Source organism: Balearica regulorum, chromosome 7 (assembly GCF_011004875.1).
Source record: "Balearica regulorum gibbericeps isolate bBalReg1 chromosome 7, bBalReg1.pri, whole genome shotgun sequence".
Classification (NCBI taxonomy): domain Eukaryota; kingdom Metazoa; phylum Chordata; class Aves; order Gruiformes; family Gruidae; genus Balearica; species Balearica regulorum.
This window is the reverse complement of record NC_046190.1, coordinates 28,475,769-28,494,758: the sequence shown is the minus strand read 5'-3', so window position 1 is coordinate 28,494,758 and position 18,990 is coordinate 28,475,769. Positions and strand designations below refer to the sequence as shown.

General features: G+C 38.7%; 1 protein-coding gene and 1 pseudogene across 1 annotated transcript; both read right to left on the bottom strand.

The window, feature by feature from the left end:
* Positions 1-1,825: 1,825 nt before the first annotated feature.
* Positions 1,826-8,818, bottom strand: LOC142602562 (pulmonary surfactant-associated protein A-like; annotated as a pseudogene).
* A 2,737-nt stretch (positions 8,819-11,555) lies between these two features.
* Positions 11,556-14,913, bottom strand: SFTPD (surfactant protein D). The gene is made up of 4 exons (XM_075758674.1): positions 13,815-14,913; positions 13,594-13,635; positions 12,703-12,780; positions 11,556-12,174 (listed from the first exon to the last, which is right to left on the bottom strand). Exons 1-4 carry the CDS (start codon positions 13,978-13,980, stop codon positions 11,798-11,800), a joined length of 663 nt encoding a protein of 220 aa, XP_075614789.1. The 5' UTR covers positions 13,981-14,913; the 3' UTR covers positions 11,556-11,797.
* Positions 14,914-18,990: the final 4,077 nt, after the last annotated feature.

Sequence of the window (18,990 nt, the reverse complement as noted above, 5' to 3'; positions counted from 1 at the left end):
GGATAAACTGAAGACACTGCTTACAGAACTTTTCTCTCTGCATGTTGGGATAATGTTACAGTTCCCAGAACAGGGAAACACAGTCCAATTTAGTACGCATTATTGTGATGAAGGATCTGAATATTGCTGAAGTGAAGAATTAAATAACCTGTGGAGGTAGATTACCTGCAGGCACAAAATTGTTAAATCGGGTGTCTCAGTTTGATGTTAGCCCTGTTGCATTAATCATCCTAAGTAAATACCTGTAAGATAAATTGCTTAATTTGCAGACAATAACAGCAGGAATGATTCACAGGCCATGACACCAAGCAGAGGGCTGAACAGAGGCCAGGAAGAGCCATGCCTTGTCATAGAGCAGGTGGTGAGAATATGTTCTCAAAATATTTGAGCAATTGAATTTAAGCCAGTGCAGGAATGTGGTGCATGACCATTTGCTGCTCTGGAATTACAGCGATGTGCATGGCCACGAGGTTCCAAGGAGCCCCTTCGCTGGCCCCTGCATTCGCACCAGCTGTGAGCATGTCTTACCTCCCCAGTTACCTTCATATTTTGAGTGTTCTGCTTTCCTGTCGTACAGACAGTGAGAGGAACTGGTCTGGCTCTAGAGCTGGCTGTTTCCTTGCTCAGCTCTCCAGGCTGGAACTGACATAGCTGACGAGAGCAAGCATCACTGATAGCCAGGCATTTGGCTCGGTGTACATGGAGACATGTCTGGATGCTCAGCCAGCCTTTGCGCTATGTCATGGAGCTTATACAGAGCCTTCATTGCCTAAGCTATGTTGGCTTCAACTGCCCCAGAGGAAGGAAAAAAAAAAAATCATAGACATCTCTGGATGTGCCTGTTAAACTGCGTAACTGAGCATATAACCTTGGGAATGCTCAGTCTCAGTAGGTGACTGGACCCCAATAACAAAGTTGTCCAGAAAGCTTTGTCTTAATCCTTTAGCTTGAGCTGGGGGTGCAGGCTCTGAGAAGCTTCTGCAATGAGCACAGAGTATAGGCTGCTTCAGAAATGTAGGCAACTGCCAAGCTTAGCTCCATGGGAATCCCAATCGGGTTTTGCCAAGCAGCTCTGCGCAGCCCACAAATTAGCTGTATCTGAATCTCTGCTATCTAGCTCAAAAAATTGGCCTAGTCATAGCTCTATGGATCTTCCCAAACCACATGGGCGCTTTAACTCCTGTCAGCCCCTATGTGCTTTCTTCCACACACATTCTACATGGCATGGGACCTTGGGCTTCTTGTGCTGCTGCTGCTTTGAGTCAGGATAAGGTTTAGGAGTTGCTGCAGGGGCTCAGGACAGGTGGCTTCTGGCTGCTGCTTTTCAGGTTTATGAAGGTTAAAGACCTGCTGACTCTAAAGCTTTCCCATGGGGAATGTAAGGTGGGCAAGTCCCCCTTGTGCTCATAGCTCTGGGTCACCCTAGCATCACTGCTCATTTCTTCTTTCAGGGGATCTGTTATGGGTCAAGATGGCCAGAGAAGCACAGTCTGAGCAACAGCAGTGGTAGCTGGCGTGTCTGTACAGGTAGGTTTGGTAAGGGAAACGTGTAGAAAAGATCAAAATACACAAAACTTAGAGGGTCAGAGATAAAGGGGTGCTGGAGGATCTTGTGGCTGCAAGTCACTTTAGGGATGCGCCCAAGAAATCTGCTTTTTGCTCTTGTTGCAATAAGTCAGCAGAGCAGTAGGAACCCATAGGCAGTCATATCAAGAAATTTGGTGGGCAATGAATAACAGAACAGACAAAATGGCCACTGCTCTTGTTAGAAGTAATTTCCTTTTTATGGCCAGCATTTGTTTAACAGACAAATTGACTGGGGAAGAATGACTTTTATTTTTCATGCTGATTATCTGAGTTCACTAGCTACAAATGAAAAGACAAGGGATAGGCAAGCATATTCTAGGGAACCTGCTGGGAAGCAGCAGGGGGAAACACTAGAACTGACAGACAGTAAGGCGATGCTGGTTGCACCTTTTGTCATTCCAAGTGCCATCAGTGTACATCTCCCCACGTTCCTCTTCCCCTCAGCCAGAAGGTTTGTTTAAATGCCGGCTAGCATAGCTCAGTTGTGTACCATCCAGGAACTGGAATCTGCTTGGAATTAGAGATTCCTTTATCCCCAGGTAAGTGTAGGTATTAAAACTTTTCACAAAGTACCGAATGGCACCCTTCTCGTCCTGGTTGCTTGCAGTGACGATAGACCCTCCAGCCTCTTTGCATTTTTTTTCCAGTGTATGGAAATTGGCTTTCTTTCTATTGGTAGCAAATATTTTTCCTCCAGATGCCGTTATCCTCTTTTCCAAGTAGAGGACTACAAGATGAGGTGAAAGCTGTTAATCTTTTATGCATTTTGTGGTCACTTTGCTGTCAATTGTAGTTCCTGCTATTTTCATTGGCAACTTCAGATTAAACCTGTGAAAAGGTAAAGGAGAGGAAAACTTGAAATCCAAGATAGAAAAAAAGAAAGAAAGGCAACCCCTCAAAGCCAGAAGAAATCTGAACAGATGAAAGGAGGGGAAAAAGGAAAGCATAAATATACAGACAATGAAATAAGAGATGCACAAAGGAGGTTGAAGGAAGGAAGGGAATGAGGAATTCTACAGCTGCAAAAAGTATATTATTATTATTATTTTCTTTGAGTCTCGGTACAAGCTCTCAGAGATGCTTTGCAGTATATGAGGGAGTGTGTCACTCCTTGAGTAGGATCTTAGATGTGATCTGGTTGTGATGGTTTTGGTACGTTTTTAGTGTTCTCTTTGTCTGCTAGAAGCACGAGGTGCCCGTGGAGCACTTCTGCATAGGCAGGGATTTTAATCTGATATCTGACTTGTACCCACATTTCAGAGCTGTTACATAGGTGTCTCCCACTAGTTATGAAAAACTACCCTCCCCCCGCCCATCTGAGAGTTATCACTCTCCTACCTATCAGTGGACAAAATTTAAATGGAATGCAATAAAACTGCAGAGAATTCCGCCTTTTTTCCTGAGAAGCTGTTTTGTTGCTCATCTTGTTTATGCCCACTAATTCAGCTACAGCAGAAAGTAAAGGCAGATAAATTACCTCCTTCAAGTCTGGAAATTTGATGTTCTCATTGACAGATAACATCTTCCATTGCATTATTAACCAGCGGTAGCTCACCTATGAACAAAACCAGCTATTACGCACTTTGCATTTTGAATCTTGGCTTTCAAGATAAAGCAGAGGTAATCGTGTGAAAGTAATATGAACTTTTAAAATGTTTGTTTGACCTGTTTTAGTTTACTGCTGTGTTTTAAACAGGGGATCACTTTGCACGTTGATCTTTGTAAAGATAGGGAATACATTCCTGGAAACTACCTGCAGAGCAGTGATGTTTATGGAAAACCTGAATTAGCAAACTGAGTTAGTCTTCACTCTAAGCGATTGAGCCAGGCCATACAAAACACTGGCACTTGTGCAGTAGGTTTAGTTGATTTTTAACTGTGTCTAGGGATTGTTGACAGAATCCTTCAGGCTGTTCAAGCACTTGCTCGCAGCTCCAACCTAAGACCTAGCAACAAGCCTCTTGTGTCCTGCGTTACGGAAAATGATATCCTTTTCTCTGTGAATTGAACCATTGCGTCACTAAGTAGGAAAGACTTAAGGATCTTCATACACACAATTAATAAAGAACTGGCAATTTTCTGTCAAGTAGAACCCACTTCAGATTATACAAGATAGCACTGAGTTTACAAAGCATAAAAATAGAACACAACAGGACATCCAGACAAAAACGGAGACTGTAACTGCACGTACCTGGTATAAATCCATCTCTCCCATCTTCAGGCAAGTGTGTGAAACCAGGCGGTGGAAGAATTCCTGCAGGTTTATCTTGAGCACAGCATGGGAGCAGGAAAAAAGCTATTAAGATTTTGTGGAGCAGCTGCGGAGAAAGCATTATTTAAAGCCATGCATAAAGCAGATATTTTACTCTCCAGTGTAGAGTCCTGCATTTAAAAAAAAAGCAACGTTTCAGAATTTTGCTTTGTGGGTTTGAAACTTTATGTTAAGCTTTGCCCTTAGTGACATCGATGTCGTTGCACAGTTAGATTATTTCAAATAATTAAAATATCTTTTCTAAAAGGCTGTCTGCTAGTCTACAGAGCAAAAAAAAACCCCCAAAACATCCCCTTCAAAGCTCTTTTTTGGACAGCAGATACCATTCTATGCCACTTTTTACCCATGCAAAAAGCCATAGTTTCAGTCTTAATTTTACAAGGGAGCAATAGACACATCTGCTTTAGTAAGAGAAAGCCAGGTTAAGATAAACTGAGACATGCTGTCTTTATTAATTGGTTGAAGAGAGAAACAATTAGGCTTATTCTTCCATTATGGCATCTATCTTTTCAAGGGTCTTCACCTCAGGTGATATCCTCTGTAAAAGTATGTGAAAGTTTTAATAAAAATGTTGAGACGCAGAGAAAAAAATCTAAAATGGAAAGGTTTGCGATATAGTTTAATAGGATTCAACATAATTTAAATAGAAACCTATTTAAAGATGTTCAACTTACCTAGCAGCTCCAACATGAAATAAGAAAGATTCATTAAGTAGCCTAATTTATAGGGCATGTAACTTGAGATTCCTACAGGAAATACAAACAGCATGTAATATGATAGGAATTTGTATATGAACAGAAATTTAATGAACCTTAACTTGAATAATAGGGGGTTGTTTTCTTCAAGAGGCAAATACACTTGAATACGAGGAGTATATCTGAGGGCACTTTCTTAATTTGTATAAACACTTTCACGTGTTTAAAACACACCCAGCCCTGGAGCAGAACAAAGCAATTTCTCAATACATATTTGAACCAACTAATGTTTCCACAGAACAGCTGTGTAAATGTTAAATTGTAAATGTCACTCAAGATAAGCCAAAACAAGTTCACCTGAAATGCAACATGCACCAGGAACACCATCATCATTCTCTTTACAGACTGAGGACTTATCAGTGAAAATTACCAAAGCCTTGTAATTCAACAGAATCTCATAATTGTTGCAGCAAAGCCAAAACACAGTGATACATCTGCAGCATATGGGGAGATAACAGCCACAGAAGTGCATACTTAAATAACTTGCAGAATAGTCCAGGGGAAGTTCATGTATCATAAAAAAATAACAGTTTTATCCAACAGAACAAAGACCTTTCAGTGAAGGAAAAAGCTGCTCTAAACCAGTCCTGTAAGGACAGAGGCCTCAAGACACAGAACATGGCTGCAATGGAAATGCATGGCCATGCATTTTTAAGTTATTCTCAGCTGAGAGTTCCCATCTAATGGAGGCTTTTAGGAAAAGAGTTTCAGGCTGTGCTCCAGTTCAAACACATAAGAAGCGGTCACATCATCCTTGCGGTGTCAGGCCAGCGTCCTGATGCTGCAGGAATGCTCACAGCCGAGTCATTTGAGGAATAGATGCCTTGAGATTAGACGGGGAATGTGATCAATATCCATGTTAGTCTAAGATGCTGCTGGATCTAAGCAAGCCTAGATGACCGCCACAGGCACTCTGCACGTGTACCCTCACCTGCCTACTTACCTCAACAACCGAAGTGGAGTCCTTTGTCATTGGTGCTGTGTCCACAGAAGCCTGATTAGTTCCTGCAGCATTGTTTATTGGGAGTCCTGAAAAAGGCACCAGTCCTGTGAAAAAATAAGTAAGCAGTAGCCAGTTGTAGGTACCTTGACAGAAGAGGGTTGTTTTAAATTTGCATGAGTAACCTTTGTTTAAAGCTTCTTATTAAATTTAAAGTTTCTTAGCTTTTGAGTGACTTAATGCTTTTAACATTCTTATGGCTGAGGTTTTCTAATTGTTTTATGCGGGGAAAAAAACCAAACCACAACAGAGAATGTGAGACAAGCCATTACCTGGGGTTCATATGAGCCCTAGACAAGGTCACTGGCAGAACCTGGGCCTTTGCATTTGTGGTGAGCACAACTTCAGCGCTTCAGCTGCATCCGGAAGAAACCGCAGGTTAGGCAAGTATGAGAAAATGCTGAGCCTTGGCCTCCATTAGTAAGTTTCACATGCTGAGTGATAGCCTGGAAAACCTGGAGGGAGAGAGAAGTTTTCTTGGGTGACAGAGTCCTGAGAAGAACTAATATAGATTTGATAAATTCTAAACTTTTCTTCTCTTGATTTTCATCAGCATATTGATAAGAGGGAGCAAGCTAAAATAGATATTGAAAAATACTTACGTTGCTATTATGTTTGTTGATGAGTGTCCAATAAAATAGTCTATATAACTATCATAACTTGTAAACTATTTTCTGATTTTGCTTTGAGCTGCATATCACAGAAGTTCAGTGACATTCAAGAATACAGATCTGATAAAGAACAAACAATTTTTGAGTTTTGGGGCAACTTTTTTTCTGTGTTTCCATGTCTATCATTAAGGGGTTTTATAATTTCAGTGCTAGTGAAGCAAATGAAGGATAATCTGAGTAGGTTGTGTTGCGCAATGTAGGTAGGTAAATGCAAAACACGCTAAGGACAAAAGTTGGTCAATGCTACTTCAAGAAATAGAGACACTAGAGCTGAATTTCAGTTTATGAAAGTGGGTGTGTTCTTTCCATGAGCCTGTTTCTGAGCCTTTCCTTCATATGCTTAACTCCTGAAAGCTGGGGGGTTGGGTTTTTCCCCCTTCATAGTGCTAGTCACAGCTCAGATAACCTTGAAAATTCTTATTTTCTCAGTTTGTATTTAAATGTCCCCAACTCCACTTATATTTTCTGTTTATATTGATTTTGTGCTGTTTCCATCCAACCTTGCTACCACCTTATCCTGTGCTTTCTGCATTTCCTTTTCTCTTTCAAATCATTGTCAGACTGTCCCCAGCAGCTCGGTTATGGCTGGAAACGTCTGGAAGAGCAGAGAACACGTGGGACCTGGTGCTTCCCCTTCTCAGAGGAGGGCTGGGGCTATTTTTCTGAGCTTTGAAAACAGGAAGCAAAGAATTCAGCAAGATATGGACACCTGGGATGGCAAACTGCAACATGTTTTGTGTTTTGGTTGTCTGTGGTTTTTTGGGGTTTTTTTGGTTGGTTGTTTTTTGGTTTTGTTTTTTTTTTTTTTTAATTATGACCTGTATTTTAGAGCAGAAAGTTTTCATTTTACCTGTAGACAGTGTGATCAGTGCTTGTAAATGCTGCCGACATCTTGCTCTGCTGACTTATGTGTGAAGGATCCAAGTGGAGATCACTAGATGTCTCTGATATGTTACTTGGTGCAGCTCAGCTAAAAAACAGAGAAAGAAATAGAGGTTTGTGTTTATGACAAATAGAAAACAAGAGAATATCATCTCTTCAATAGTTGTTAATAGCAAAATATGGGAGAGGAAAAAAACTGCTCATGTTTGAGCCAGATGAAACTATTATTCTATATATTCTGCAGTTGTCCTCCATTATCTGCAGAATAAGGTTAAATTGTTCACTGCACTCTTTACTCCATAATTACCATCGCTGCAGCCTCCCCAAGGGTTAAGGTAACCTTGCTGTACAGTTTCTTTTGGCTCCTGAGCCACAAGGGCAAAGATGGGTGAAAGTTTAATTCCAGGTTTCACCTGGTTTATTACCCTTGAGCCAAATTTTGCCAAACCCTAGTTTCCTAACAGGGACTTCAACTCAAATCCAAGTCCCCTTATCAATTTTAAAAGTGCTACTCTAATTTCCAAGCATCCTGTATTGATTGTGCTTTAAACCCAGGTATGTTTGTATAACTGTAGGTTAATATGATTTTATAACAGTACATTTCAACTTCTGATAATGAAAATCACTTGCAATCTGACACTCTTTGAAATCCAGACAAACACGTTTGTTATACCATTACACAATATCCCCAAGAAAGTTGTTCTCCTCTGACTCATAAGAGTTGTAATACGGCCATTAGTCTTTCTACCACTTCTCAATGGGGTTTCAAAACCAGCTAACAGATTTCCTGGTGGCAAATATTTCTTCTCCCCCTTGCACTTACTGTTCTTCTAAAGAAAAGCTGCAAATAAGTGTAAAACATATGATTAATCTTTACCCTACTTTGTATTTGCAGCACTACGAGGGTATTATGGCAGCAAGTACTAGTATTTTTCCACTGTTCAGGTTCTTCTCTCTGGAAAAGAAGAGAGGAATAATGTAATTATTCTTCTTTAAAGTTGGCTTCAAAAATTAAAAAAAAAAACCAAAAACATAAAAGAGGCACTGGTCACGATTTGTACAAGATAAAGTAGGCCTGCCAACCTGTGTCGTATCCTGCCAGTTACTATTTGAACTTGGGTTTCCCCAGCACTTGTTTTTTTCAAATCAAATTTTACAAAAATCAGGAAGCCACAGAAAAATACTTATTTGCTGTAATCTAAGGTCAATTTCTTTACATGTGGTAGTGATTGACAGGGGCAAGGTTTCTGAGTGCTCAAAATTGCTAACAGTATTTCTAAGCTAAATCATGTAACAAAATTATAGTTATAAAAGAGGATATCACTCTAGACCAGAGAGAATTCTCTCTGAAATCAATATTGATCATTATTATCGCCCAACCAAAAGTCTCCCTGTTAAATATACTACAATAACAATTGTATTAAATTTCTCTTATATGATGTGCAGTCCATTTGCTTCAGCATGGACTGTATTTTTGTGACCTTTTAACTTGTACAAAGATCTTAACTCTCAAAATCTGCTTTTCTAGCATTTAAGAAGTGAATAAGTTATTCTCTGGATTAAAGATCTTACTGTTAAGATTGTTTTTCTGTGGCAAAATATTAAAAATTAAGGAAAAAAGACTAACCTGGATGTTTCCTGGTCTGGTCATTATGCACCACGGATTATTTTTGCTCTTTGCATTTTTAAGGAAAGATGTTATCAAAATTATTCTGTAATAATGGAACAGAGCAACAATTCTGTGTCTTCTTGTGCCTGACCTCTCTGTCCATTAAAAAAATAAAATCCATTAATACATAAATGCAGAATTTGAGTCTTTCACAAAAAAATAGGCTAAAATGCTTAGAAGTGCTTTAAAAAGCATTTGAGGGTTTAAATTGATAGGTTTATACACACACACAAAAAAAAACACCTAAAAGAACAAAATGACGATTTCTGGGTACTTTTCTGTTCCTTTTTGGAACTGCAAAGACTAATCAAGCAACTTTCTACTGAGTACATACCCTCACCAGGATTTTAGTTACCACATATGAATCCACAAGATGCAAATGTATTTCAAGCCTGTCTGTAGAATATTGCTTTTATTAGAGAATTTTATTTCTTCCACATACAATGGTTGACACTGTGCTACTTTTTTTTTTTTTTCTCTGAAGTTTATCAAAGTTCATGCAAAAGAATATGGAAATATGGACACAGTTTTTTATAAAGAAGGCAGGATACTGGCAGACATCTCCTCGATATCTTGGATTTTATTTATATATAAGGCGGAGTCAAGACTTGGGACGCAGAAGGAGCGCTGCTTCAGAATGGTATAAGGGGAAGGCTAGAGCATAGCAAGAGAAGAGCTGAGTATGATGTTATATGGAGATATTTTATGAAAATAACTGAGGAGTTTAGTTCAATTACCTGAAATGTTACAGATCTCAATGTGAACCATAGAGGGGAAAGTTCTGCCTAGTAGTTTGTTGACCAGATCTGAGGAGTTTTTACTTTTAAGCAGCATAGCTGTATTTGGTTTTGGTTTGTTTTTCTAATAGTAATGGTTTAAGCAGAAAGAAATTGGACTCTGAGATCTAGCCTCACGTTGCTTAGTGATGGAATAAAAATTAGCTTTTGACTGAAAAAATAATTTTACCCTTAACTGGATAAAAAGCATCCAAGTGTCTTGAAGTCTAAATCAGTTTAGAGATAGATGATATATTGTGTCAAGCTGTTTGTAAGGCTTTACAGATTAAGGATTTTAACAAGAGATTTGTGTAGTCATTTTGTAAATGTAAATGTGGTGGAAATAAATCGTTGACTAAGTAAAGGAATAGGGTACTCCAAACCTAGTGGGAGAACAGTGTAAATGAATAAGTTAATTTGGTTCAGACTAGAAAAGATGATGTTAGTGGAGTGATTATTTTTTTTTTCTCTTTCTCCAATGTGATGCCTTATTATAACAGGTAATCATCTTGATCTAACAAAGAATTTATATAGTTTAAAGACTCAAAAATTGCTAACAATGTTTAATCATAAAAATACTAATAATTAAAACACAAGAAATAGAGGTACTTTTAAGTAAACCTTCAACTCTTTCTAGCAGATTTAGTGCAGCTGGTCAGAGCTAAGCCTAGGAAAATTAAGCTGTATTAGTTCAGCATTATCTTTTCTCAAAGAAACCTGAGAGTCAGAATTTTTGTCCCATTTGAAATTTTTGCCCAAAATGGTATCACGGTCATAGCTCTCAAAGGAAGCTATTTTGTAAAGCAGATTCACACCTTAAATCTGTCCAATGTGGTACTGGGTGTCCTTTTCCCATTTCAAAGTCCCCGTCAGCTCTCAGATCAGCTGGAGTGCTGTATGCGATGCTGGACATGAATCCTCTGCTGCCAAAAGCATCCCCTTATCTCCCACATCTGAAGATGCTAAACCTTCCTATTTGACAGGGCTTGAAATGACCATGTGAATAGATCCCATCTCTTCCCCAAGGCAGGCTAGGGACAAAGGACGGCATTGCCCAGAGTCAAGTCAAGGTTCCTATGGCTCCCTGCTCAGAGTCAAATACGAGGGAGGAAGAGATGAAGTAAAGGTGTTTATGCGTGTATTTTGACTCCAGTGCTTCCTTTTTTTTTCCCCTCAGGTGGTGTGTAAATGATAATGAATGAGCTCAGGACTTCCTCACTGCAACGTAAGTGCATGAGAATTTGCTACTTGTGGTATTTTACTGAGCTCCCACTGTTCGCCAGCTACTCAAACTGAGTAGCAGTGAAAACATTTTGTGAAAAGATGCCTCTTGATCCCAGCAGATTTGAGTCACGGCCTGACTGTGTGGTTGCTTAGCATGACATCAGCAGAGAAATAGCTTGTGTTTGAACTGATTGAACTTCCAATCTTACCTGCTCCCCCAAAATAGTATGTGGTTGCTCAGTGGTTTAGGAGAAGATAGCTGGCTGCCTAACACTGCAGTGGTCACAGGGTTATGAGGGAATGTGTTGTTTTAGCAACAAAACTCAATCTTTAGTATTTTATACACATCTATGTGGATCTAGTGCAATGTTTATCTTGGTGTTTTATGGAGAGTAGCTTCTGAAACTAAGAAAATTCATTGTATGCAAAAATATTTCTATAAAACAATGGTAAATATGGATGCTGAATGAATCAGCGCATGCTTCAAAATGACACAATACAAGCCCTATAATTCAGAGATGTACAAAACCCGAGACCATAATTGCTCCAGTGAAGTCAACCTCTGTGCATCTCTTTTAAGGCAGAAAGTATTAAATACTTGGAAACGTTTCCACTACGAAGCCATGGGCAATTTTAACTTCAAGCTTTTCCAAATATCCCAAGTGAAACCTTGGATTTTCCCTCTAATCTTCACAAAGACACAGTGCACAGAGACAGTCTGCCATGAAAAACGATTTTTGAGTTATTCCCAACCCTCCAAATGAGATAAACACATCAGATTAGGCACATTTTAATTAAATTAATCACCTACCACATTTGGCATTTTCTTAAGGATAAAAAAATTACCGCAATATGATTAACTTTAGATTTTCTGACATAGAATGATTGCAGGAATTGCATAAACTGGAGAAATAGGATATTTCATTGTCTCCGTACTCCGAGGTGACTGAAAGGCCATTGTTTAAAATTCACAGATTGTGAGGCGATACAGGTTGCATTTTTTGTCATTCCAGCTCCCATCTGCGTACATCTCTACACATTTTTCTGTCCCCTTGCCATTAGGCTCATAGGGGTGCCACTTGGTATAATTCAGAGGAGTGCCATCTATATACATAAATTGACCTGAAGTCTCACCCCCTTTAATGCCCAGGTAAGCGTATCGGTTATACTGTTTCACAATACCCAAAATAGCTTTATTCTCCTCCTCATTTCTGGGGGCTGCAAGAGTTCCTCCAGCCTTTTCACAGGATTCTAGTGCAGATGCAAAATCAACTTCCTTCCCGTTGCTGGCAAGTATTTTCTCTCCGACTTCTCTTATTTTCCCAGTCAAAGCAAGCACTAAAACAGAAAAAAAACAAGTTAGCTTTTTTAATTTCCTGTGGGATATTGATGATAAAGCAAAGAAAAGTTAAGAGATAAAGAGAAAAATTAAAAGTGGTAAGAGGAACAGGTGAGGGAATAGAGGGCCAAGGATGAAGAGGAATAAAGATCTTAAGTTTCACCAAATCACTAGGTGTTCACTAAGTATATTGTTATGCTGCTTGATCTCAGCCCTCTTATATTGTGTGTACATGGTACAAGGCTGAGGAGTTCCCATGAGTTCGTGCGGGAAGTGCAACTCCAGCTGCAATTCTTTTTTAATAATTCAAATTTGAAAAAATGTGCATTAGCGTTCCTGAGAGAAATCTGCTTCTCCAGGGAAAATAAGTCCTGATCTCCCCTGCTTGGCATTAGAAAATGGAGTTTTGGGATGTAGTACAAATTTCAAGTGTGATTTCTTCCCTGCAGGTCATGATTCTATAACTAATTTTGCCTATTGTATTAAAAACCGTTGTGAGTGGAAAAAGTAAAAATAGAAAAAATTACCGCCTTCAAGTCTGGAAAGTCGGTACTTCAAATTTACTAACATATTGTAAAGTTCAGTGTCCGGAGAATAAGGTAGACCTACACAGATAAAAATAAAAGTTATATGATCAAGCAAAACTAAGCTCTGCTGAAAGGAACAATTTCTTGGATAAAAATAATCAGCACACAGTGTAACTTGTTTTTAACATAAATATTTTCCCAGTATTTTTCACACTGTTGTTAACCTTTATTAAAGCAAGCAAACAAAACCCTCCAGCCCTCTGAAAAGCTGGTAATTCCCTTCTGCGCAGAAGAAAATGATTTTTTCTAGGTTGAAGCCTGATGTTTGTCATGTGTGTGAAAGTAGCTTTGCCAAAGAGAATTTGTTTCATTCTAAAAATGGTTAGTGAACAGCCACAAGGGAGATTTTGGGGAGGGAACCTTTCCTGTGGCACAATAGCATTTTCTTTTTAATCTACTGGGTGGATGTTTTGTGTTTTTACAGTGGGATCTTATTTTATTTTAATGGCAACTATAAACACTTGTAGAGGAGGGTTTCTGCATACATTATGTGAAATAGAGTTCATCCAGCACTGCTTGCTAAAGATGAGAACTCACTGTAAAGACAGATAATTTTTTCATACAAATTTCCATGAGTAACAAAGGTCCTACATGTTGAATGAAGTTACTAGTGTGTTCCCATTATTGACGACTCAAACCAATGGCAACGTAGAAGCAGTAAATATTGCTGCATCTCCCTCTCTCTGAGCTGCAACTCTTACTGCACTTCACAGTCAGCAAAACTCAACATGTTTGGCCCAATAAAGAGAGTCCATTTGACTGACAGACTATTACATAGACATTAGCCTTTTTCACGTGGTGGTCCAATACCCCCCTTTTCTCCTTTCTCACCTTGTGGCCATTTCCCCTGTTCTCCCAGAAGAGAGAGGAGGCCTATCTTTCAGAAAAAAAAAAAAAAAAAAAAAATTAAACTGACCATTTCCTCCATTTAGTTTCCCTCCCGTGCTTGACACAACCACTTCCTCAAGGGCACGTGTCCTTCTGTGTTAACCGTTTTTATTCATGCAGCCCTCCTGACAAGGATTTGTTGTAAAAAAAAGAAGCTTGCTTACCCCATAGAAGCGGCTGTCCTTTCAGACCATCTCTTCCAAGCAGTCCAGAAATTCCTGGACATTTACACTGTGCATGGCAAGTCACTAGCGAAACAGCTATTGCTGTAAGCACACAGGGCAAGTAAGAGAACATGATTGCTCGGGCCAGCTGTAAGAAAACCCACATATTTGTCAGTCAATGGTTCTGTAAGAAAGTGTAGGCCTTGGCTTATATAATTAAACACTTTCTTCTCTCTCTTCCCCCTCCTCCTCCCCCTAATCCCTCCTTGAAATTTACATTCTTTCCTTGCTTAAATAAAGTTGATAGTTTAGGTATGAGAGATATCCCAGATTTGTTTTGCTACCATTTCATAGGTTATACAAAAAAACCTGTTTCTGGACTGATACAGGTTGGTATGCTCATTATGGAATGACAGCTACACATTTGGGAGTAGTGAAGACAAATCATCCTTTTTGCTATCACTGACTATTTGTTGGATTAATCCTTGAAAAATGATGGGCTCAGAGGTAACTGATCACGCTTAAGCCATTAGTTGTCTGTAAGGGCTATAATCACTCAATGAAACATAGGTGCGTATGTTACCAACCTGAAAGGCACAATCTGTTACAGCAGTTGTTGTGATGCTTTGGAGCTAGTTAGCAATCTCTTTAAACACAATTCTATTTAAGCACATTTATTTGAAATAAGCAGCCTGACAGAGTGTTTTACACATGGGCAAAATTGTATAGCTCAATTGACATTCCTATCTTGTTTTGAACAAAATTTCACAAGTTTGAAAATGTCAGAGGTAGTCTTGTAGAAAACACATTTTTGCCAGTTGGCAATAGGTCTATTCATCTTATTTTAGCATTTCAGATATAAAGTTAAGTTGGGTTATGATCTTAGTGCTGACATATCACGACTAAAAAGCACTCTGAAACCATAGATTTACAACGCAGCTAGTGGGTATGCAGCATTGGTAATGCTGTGTGGTTATAAAACTGGAACTGACGGATTATCGGACACTATGGCATGGAGATATCCAGCTATTGGCATCATTCAGTTAAAATAATAAGGGAGATAAAGGAAGGTTCAAGATGCCAGAGCAGGTATCCCTCTCTAATGAGATGACGCTGATGGGTTGACTCTCGTACAAAACTTACACTTTAATACCTGTGACCTCACTTTTCTTCTGTCATGAATTAGAGACGATCATGTACTACACTCTCTTAAAAACTTTCATCCTTAAAAAAATTCAGAACTGACAAGATAATTTTAATTGACACATAGTATGTTCTAAATCCAGCTCCCCTTAAAGTTGAGAATAAAATCTTGGTTGATTTCAATGCTGCAAGATTATTAACGCCTGGGTTTATCAGTTAAAACAAGAAATTTGTTTCAAAGCATACATGCCAAGCAGAATCAAAATATCAGTTTATTATTATTGCCGCTTATTAAACGGTTACACTAAAACTGGACTGAGCTTTAAAAAAACCAAAAAGTATTGTTTACATCTTCCAGACCGAGTCTATCGTAGAAGGTTTTTGACATTATTCTAAATCTGCATCGATACCAGCTATTTTTAAGGGCAAAGTTCACATGTTTTTATAGAGGAATGTCTCATGAAAATCAATTCAGTGGGACATAGCCTTGAATATAAGAGCATTAACTTATGTCACAAATTTCAGCATTTTGCTGCATATAGAATCTGTTTAGGTAATAGCATCTATCCCTCATGGTCAAGAATTTCCACTTTAACGAGTGGAAATTTCAAATCCACCTGAGAACACACATGCTGTATTAAAAACATTGTCGCGTTTTGTGTATTAAATCTGAAGTGTCTCAAGTTGTTTACCATTTACTAAACTGAAGGCTAACAGACACCTCTGACAATGCTGACCGATGACTCAGAAGATTATTAAAGTCTCTAACAGAAACCTGCCTTAGCTGGACAGGGATACTTACATCCCTGAGATAAGGAAATGCGATTACCACAGGTACTCTTCATCTGGTGCTGATCATTCAGGGAATTGCGTTTGAATGGACTACTGCATCTAGCTCATAATTGGATTATGATGCAGAGTCAGAGTTCTGATCAGTTATATAGCAAAATGGAACAAACCAGCTCTTCAGTTATAATCCGGTTTTAATGACCTTCATCAGTCATTACAATCTGGTGTCCTTCAGGCATCTCCTCATCTACTACAATTGCTAATATAAGTGAAGTAAAAAACCTATTATTAAAGGAAGATTAAATTTTAAAATGTAAATATGACCACAGAAATGAAAAGGAACAGGTTTGTCTTCTAGCTGAAGTTTCTTGTGATTTATTAAAAGGAAATTCAACTTACCCTTCTGCTTCAAAGTGAAATGAAAAAGCAGTTCGCACAAGTCCCCTTTATATTGTGTTGTGTTTGTTAAACAACACACTGAAGTGGAGACTGGATAACAAGGGCACGAATGAGCCTTTTTAGTTTTGCTTACACACTTGTTATGCAAATACTGAGAACAATTTTAAGGGTTGAGAAATTTCTTTTGTAGGAAGAGAAAGCCAAAGTTGGAGAAAAAACAATCTAGAACTAACGCATAACTCCAGATTTAGAGAGGCATACAAAATCTATAAAAAATTAAAGAAACTTTTGGTGATTTTAAGTGATGTTGTACCAATTTTTTCTGGTTTTAAAAAAGCAAAAATGGCTTTTGTAGAGGCAAAAAAACACCAGTGGCTTTTGTAGAATGAAAGGTGTTCTTGTTTATTAGGGAAGCACATTAACTTCCAGATAGAGTCTGACCTGATAATTAGAATTCTAAACTTTGCTTCCAATCTCTGTATATGATGTACTTACCTTAATATCATTTTCTAGCTGTGTGTACACTCCATGTTTCTGTGAGCATCTGGTCTCTCTTCCACATAGAGTACAGTTGATCCTCACTCGGTCAGAGATGGATCCAGGAAAAATCTGTATACATGCACAAAATCTTCACATGGACAACATTTTCAAGTAGAAAAACAGAGGCTTTGATCCTCCAGATTCCCAGCAATAAAGATTGGGATCTTGTGAGTAACTCCCTTCTGGTTCTGTTGCCTTCTACTGTAAGGGCATTCATGTTTGATCCTAGCTGAGGTTTGTTTTATGAACCTCAGCAAGTCAAGCCACCAGTCCCTCACCTGTAAAACAGAAATACCTCAGCTTCACAACTTTTCTCTGTTTTGCCAACTTACACTGTCGTTTCTGAATGATAGAATGGTTTCTACTTTTCATTTGTATTTTACTAAAGCTACTTAAGTTTTGTCCAGATCTCTAACCATAGCGTCTTGCTATGCAGCAGAATCCACAGCTGCAAGTTAACGTCTTTAGGCTCCTTGTTCAACAAAGAGAGAGATGTCTGGTATCAACTGGTCGACCTAGTTAAGAGGAAAATACAAAGCAGGACATATGTCTAGGATTCCCTTTAGAAGTAACTTAGCCACTTAAATCCACTTGCATTCACAACTCTGAGCCTCGTCCTGCAGTTAAAAGTGCTCAGCATGGTCTGTCCTCCCTCACCAAAAAAACCCCCACACCAAACCCAAAACCACCCCTAAAACCCACCAAAACAAACTGAGGCAATATCGGTGTCATTTTTAGCAAATGATCACTTAATACTCACAAATGTATGTTATAAACAATCTATCTTCAAGTCCTCCCTCTACCTGGTACACAGCAAAGCTTTCGAATGCAGGTCTGTCATTTTACAAAACCTCTAATCCCACCAGTTGAAACTATTTCCTTCTGTAGTCCAAATGAGGTAGATGAAAAGAACTGCCACTAAGTGTGTAAGATGTGTATTAGGCAGTACCCGGTACGTACAATGTCTTGTTTCTGAATCCTGCTGCGGCTGGGGAATAGCACAGCTACCAGGCAATTCGGCGCAATCAAGACATGGGTAATTCTGTTCCCGAAGGGCAGCAGACCTCTCAGAAATTTCTGCAGTTGCAAGATAAGATAGAACTTAATGGATCCAGATTTTGGGAAATAATAATATTTTAAACAATTAGGTGCCCAAGTTCTTGGGACTCTTACCAGAACACAATCTCATATAGATCCAGTTTCTAGGCAGCTCTGCAGCAGTTGTAATGGTTAATACAGTTCTGGGGTATCACTGCCCATAGACACCTTCCCCACGCATATACATGCAACTATAATACATGAATAACATGATAATAAATCTTTGCAGATTTGTACTATTTCTTCCATCTAACAACAGCTTATAGTTTAAATAAAGAATTGGAAACATTAATCAGGGAAGTCAGTAAAACCCCACCAGCTACACACTATCTCTGTCCATTCAAGAAAGCGTGGCATCACCAAAACATGGCTTATAATGGCTTAAGATGTAGAAAAACTTTACAAATTATTATCTTATACCAAAACTTGAAAGAAGCTTACATTTGCTAACAGTTCTTCTCCCATGAGTCAGATTATACTTACACAACAGAAGCTGATAAGCAATCTAAACTATAATTCAACATGAGAGATTACTTAGCCATTAGATTTACTTTCCTTAGTTATTTGGCAGAGAATTAAGAAAACAAATATAGTAGAATAAGGAAGAAAGAAAGTAAATATTTTTTCTGCAACCTGGCACCCCTGTAGAATACCTACAAGGCTTGGTATTTTGATATTTACAGGTAAACCTGTGTGGTAATGGCTAAAGATCTTTAGCTGGGTAACACAAAACTCAGCCAGGGAACTCCAACAGCTTCAGTGGGCCCCAGATACTGCATTTTTCTTTCTATCATTCAGTAGAACATTTGAAGTCCCCTAATATATTAAAAAATATGCTATGTTGTTAATGCCAGCGAATTAAACCCAAACCCCACAATGGCCTGCTCAACTATCAGCAAAGGGAAACTTGGAGGGGAAAAAAAAAAAAAAAAAAGGAATCTGATTTTCAAAGGCACCATGTACCCAGAAAGACTGTTTCTTTATATAGCAGCCGTGCATGCTACCCTCAGAAAAGTAAGTTGAAAACCAATAACTGCCAAGGTAGTTTCAAAGCCCCAGAACCAATTTTATGTAGTCTTCAAACCTCTAATTTTCAGAAAACAAGGTGAACTCTCCATTTTGCTTAGCCCACTGTTTTGAAAGGCGCTAATTACTAACAACCTTATCATACCCAATCTGCATAAAGCTATGTCACGCTCTTTCACGT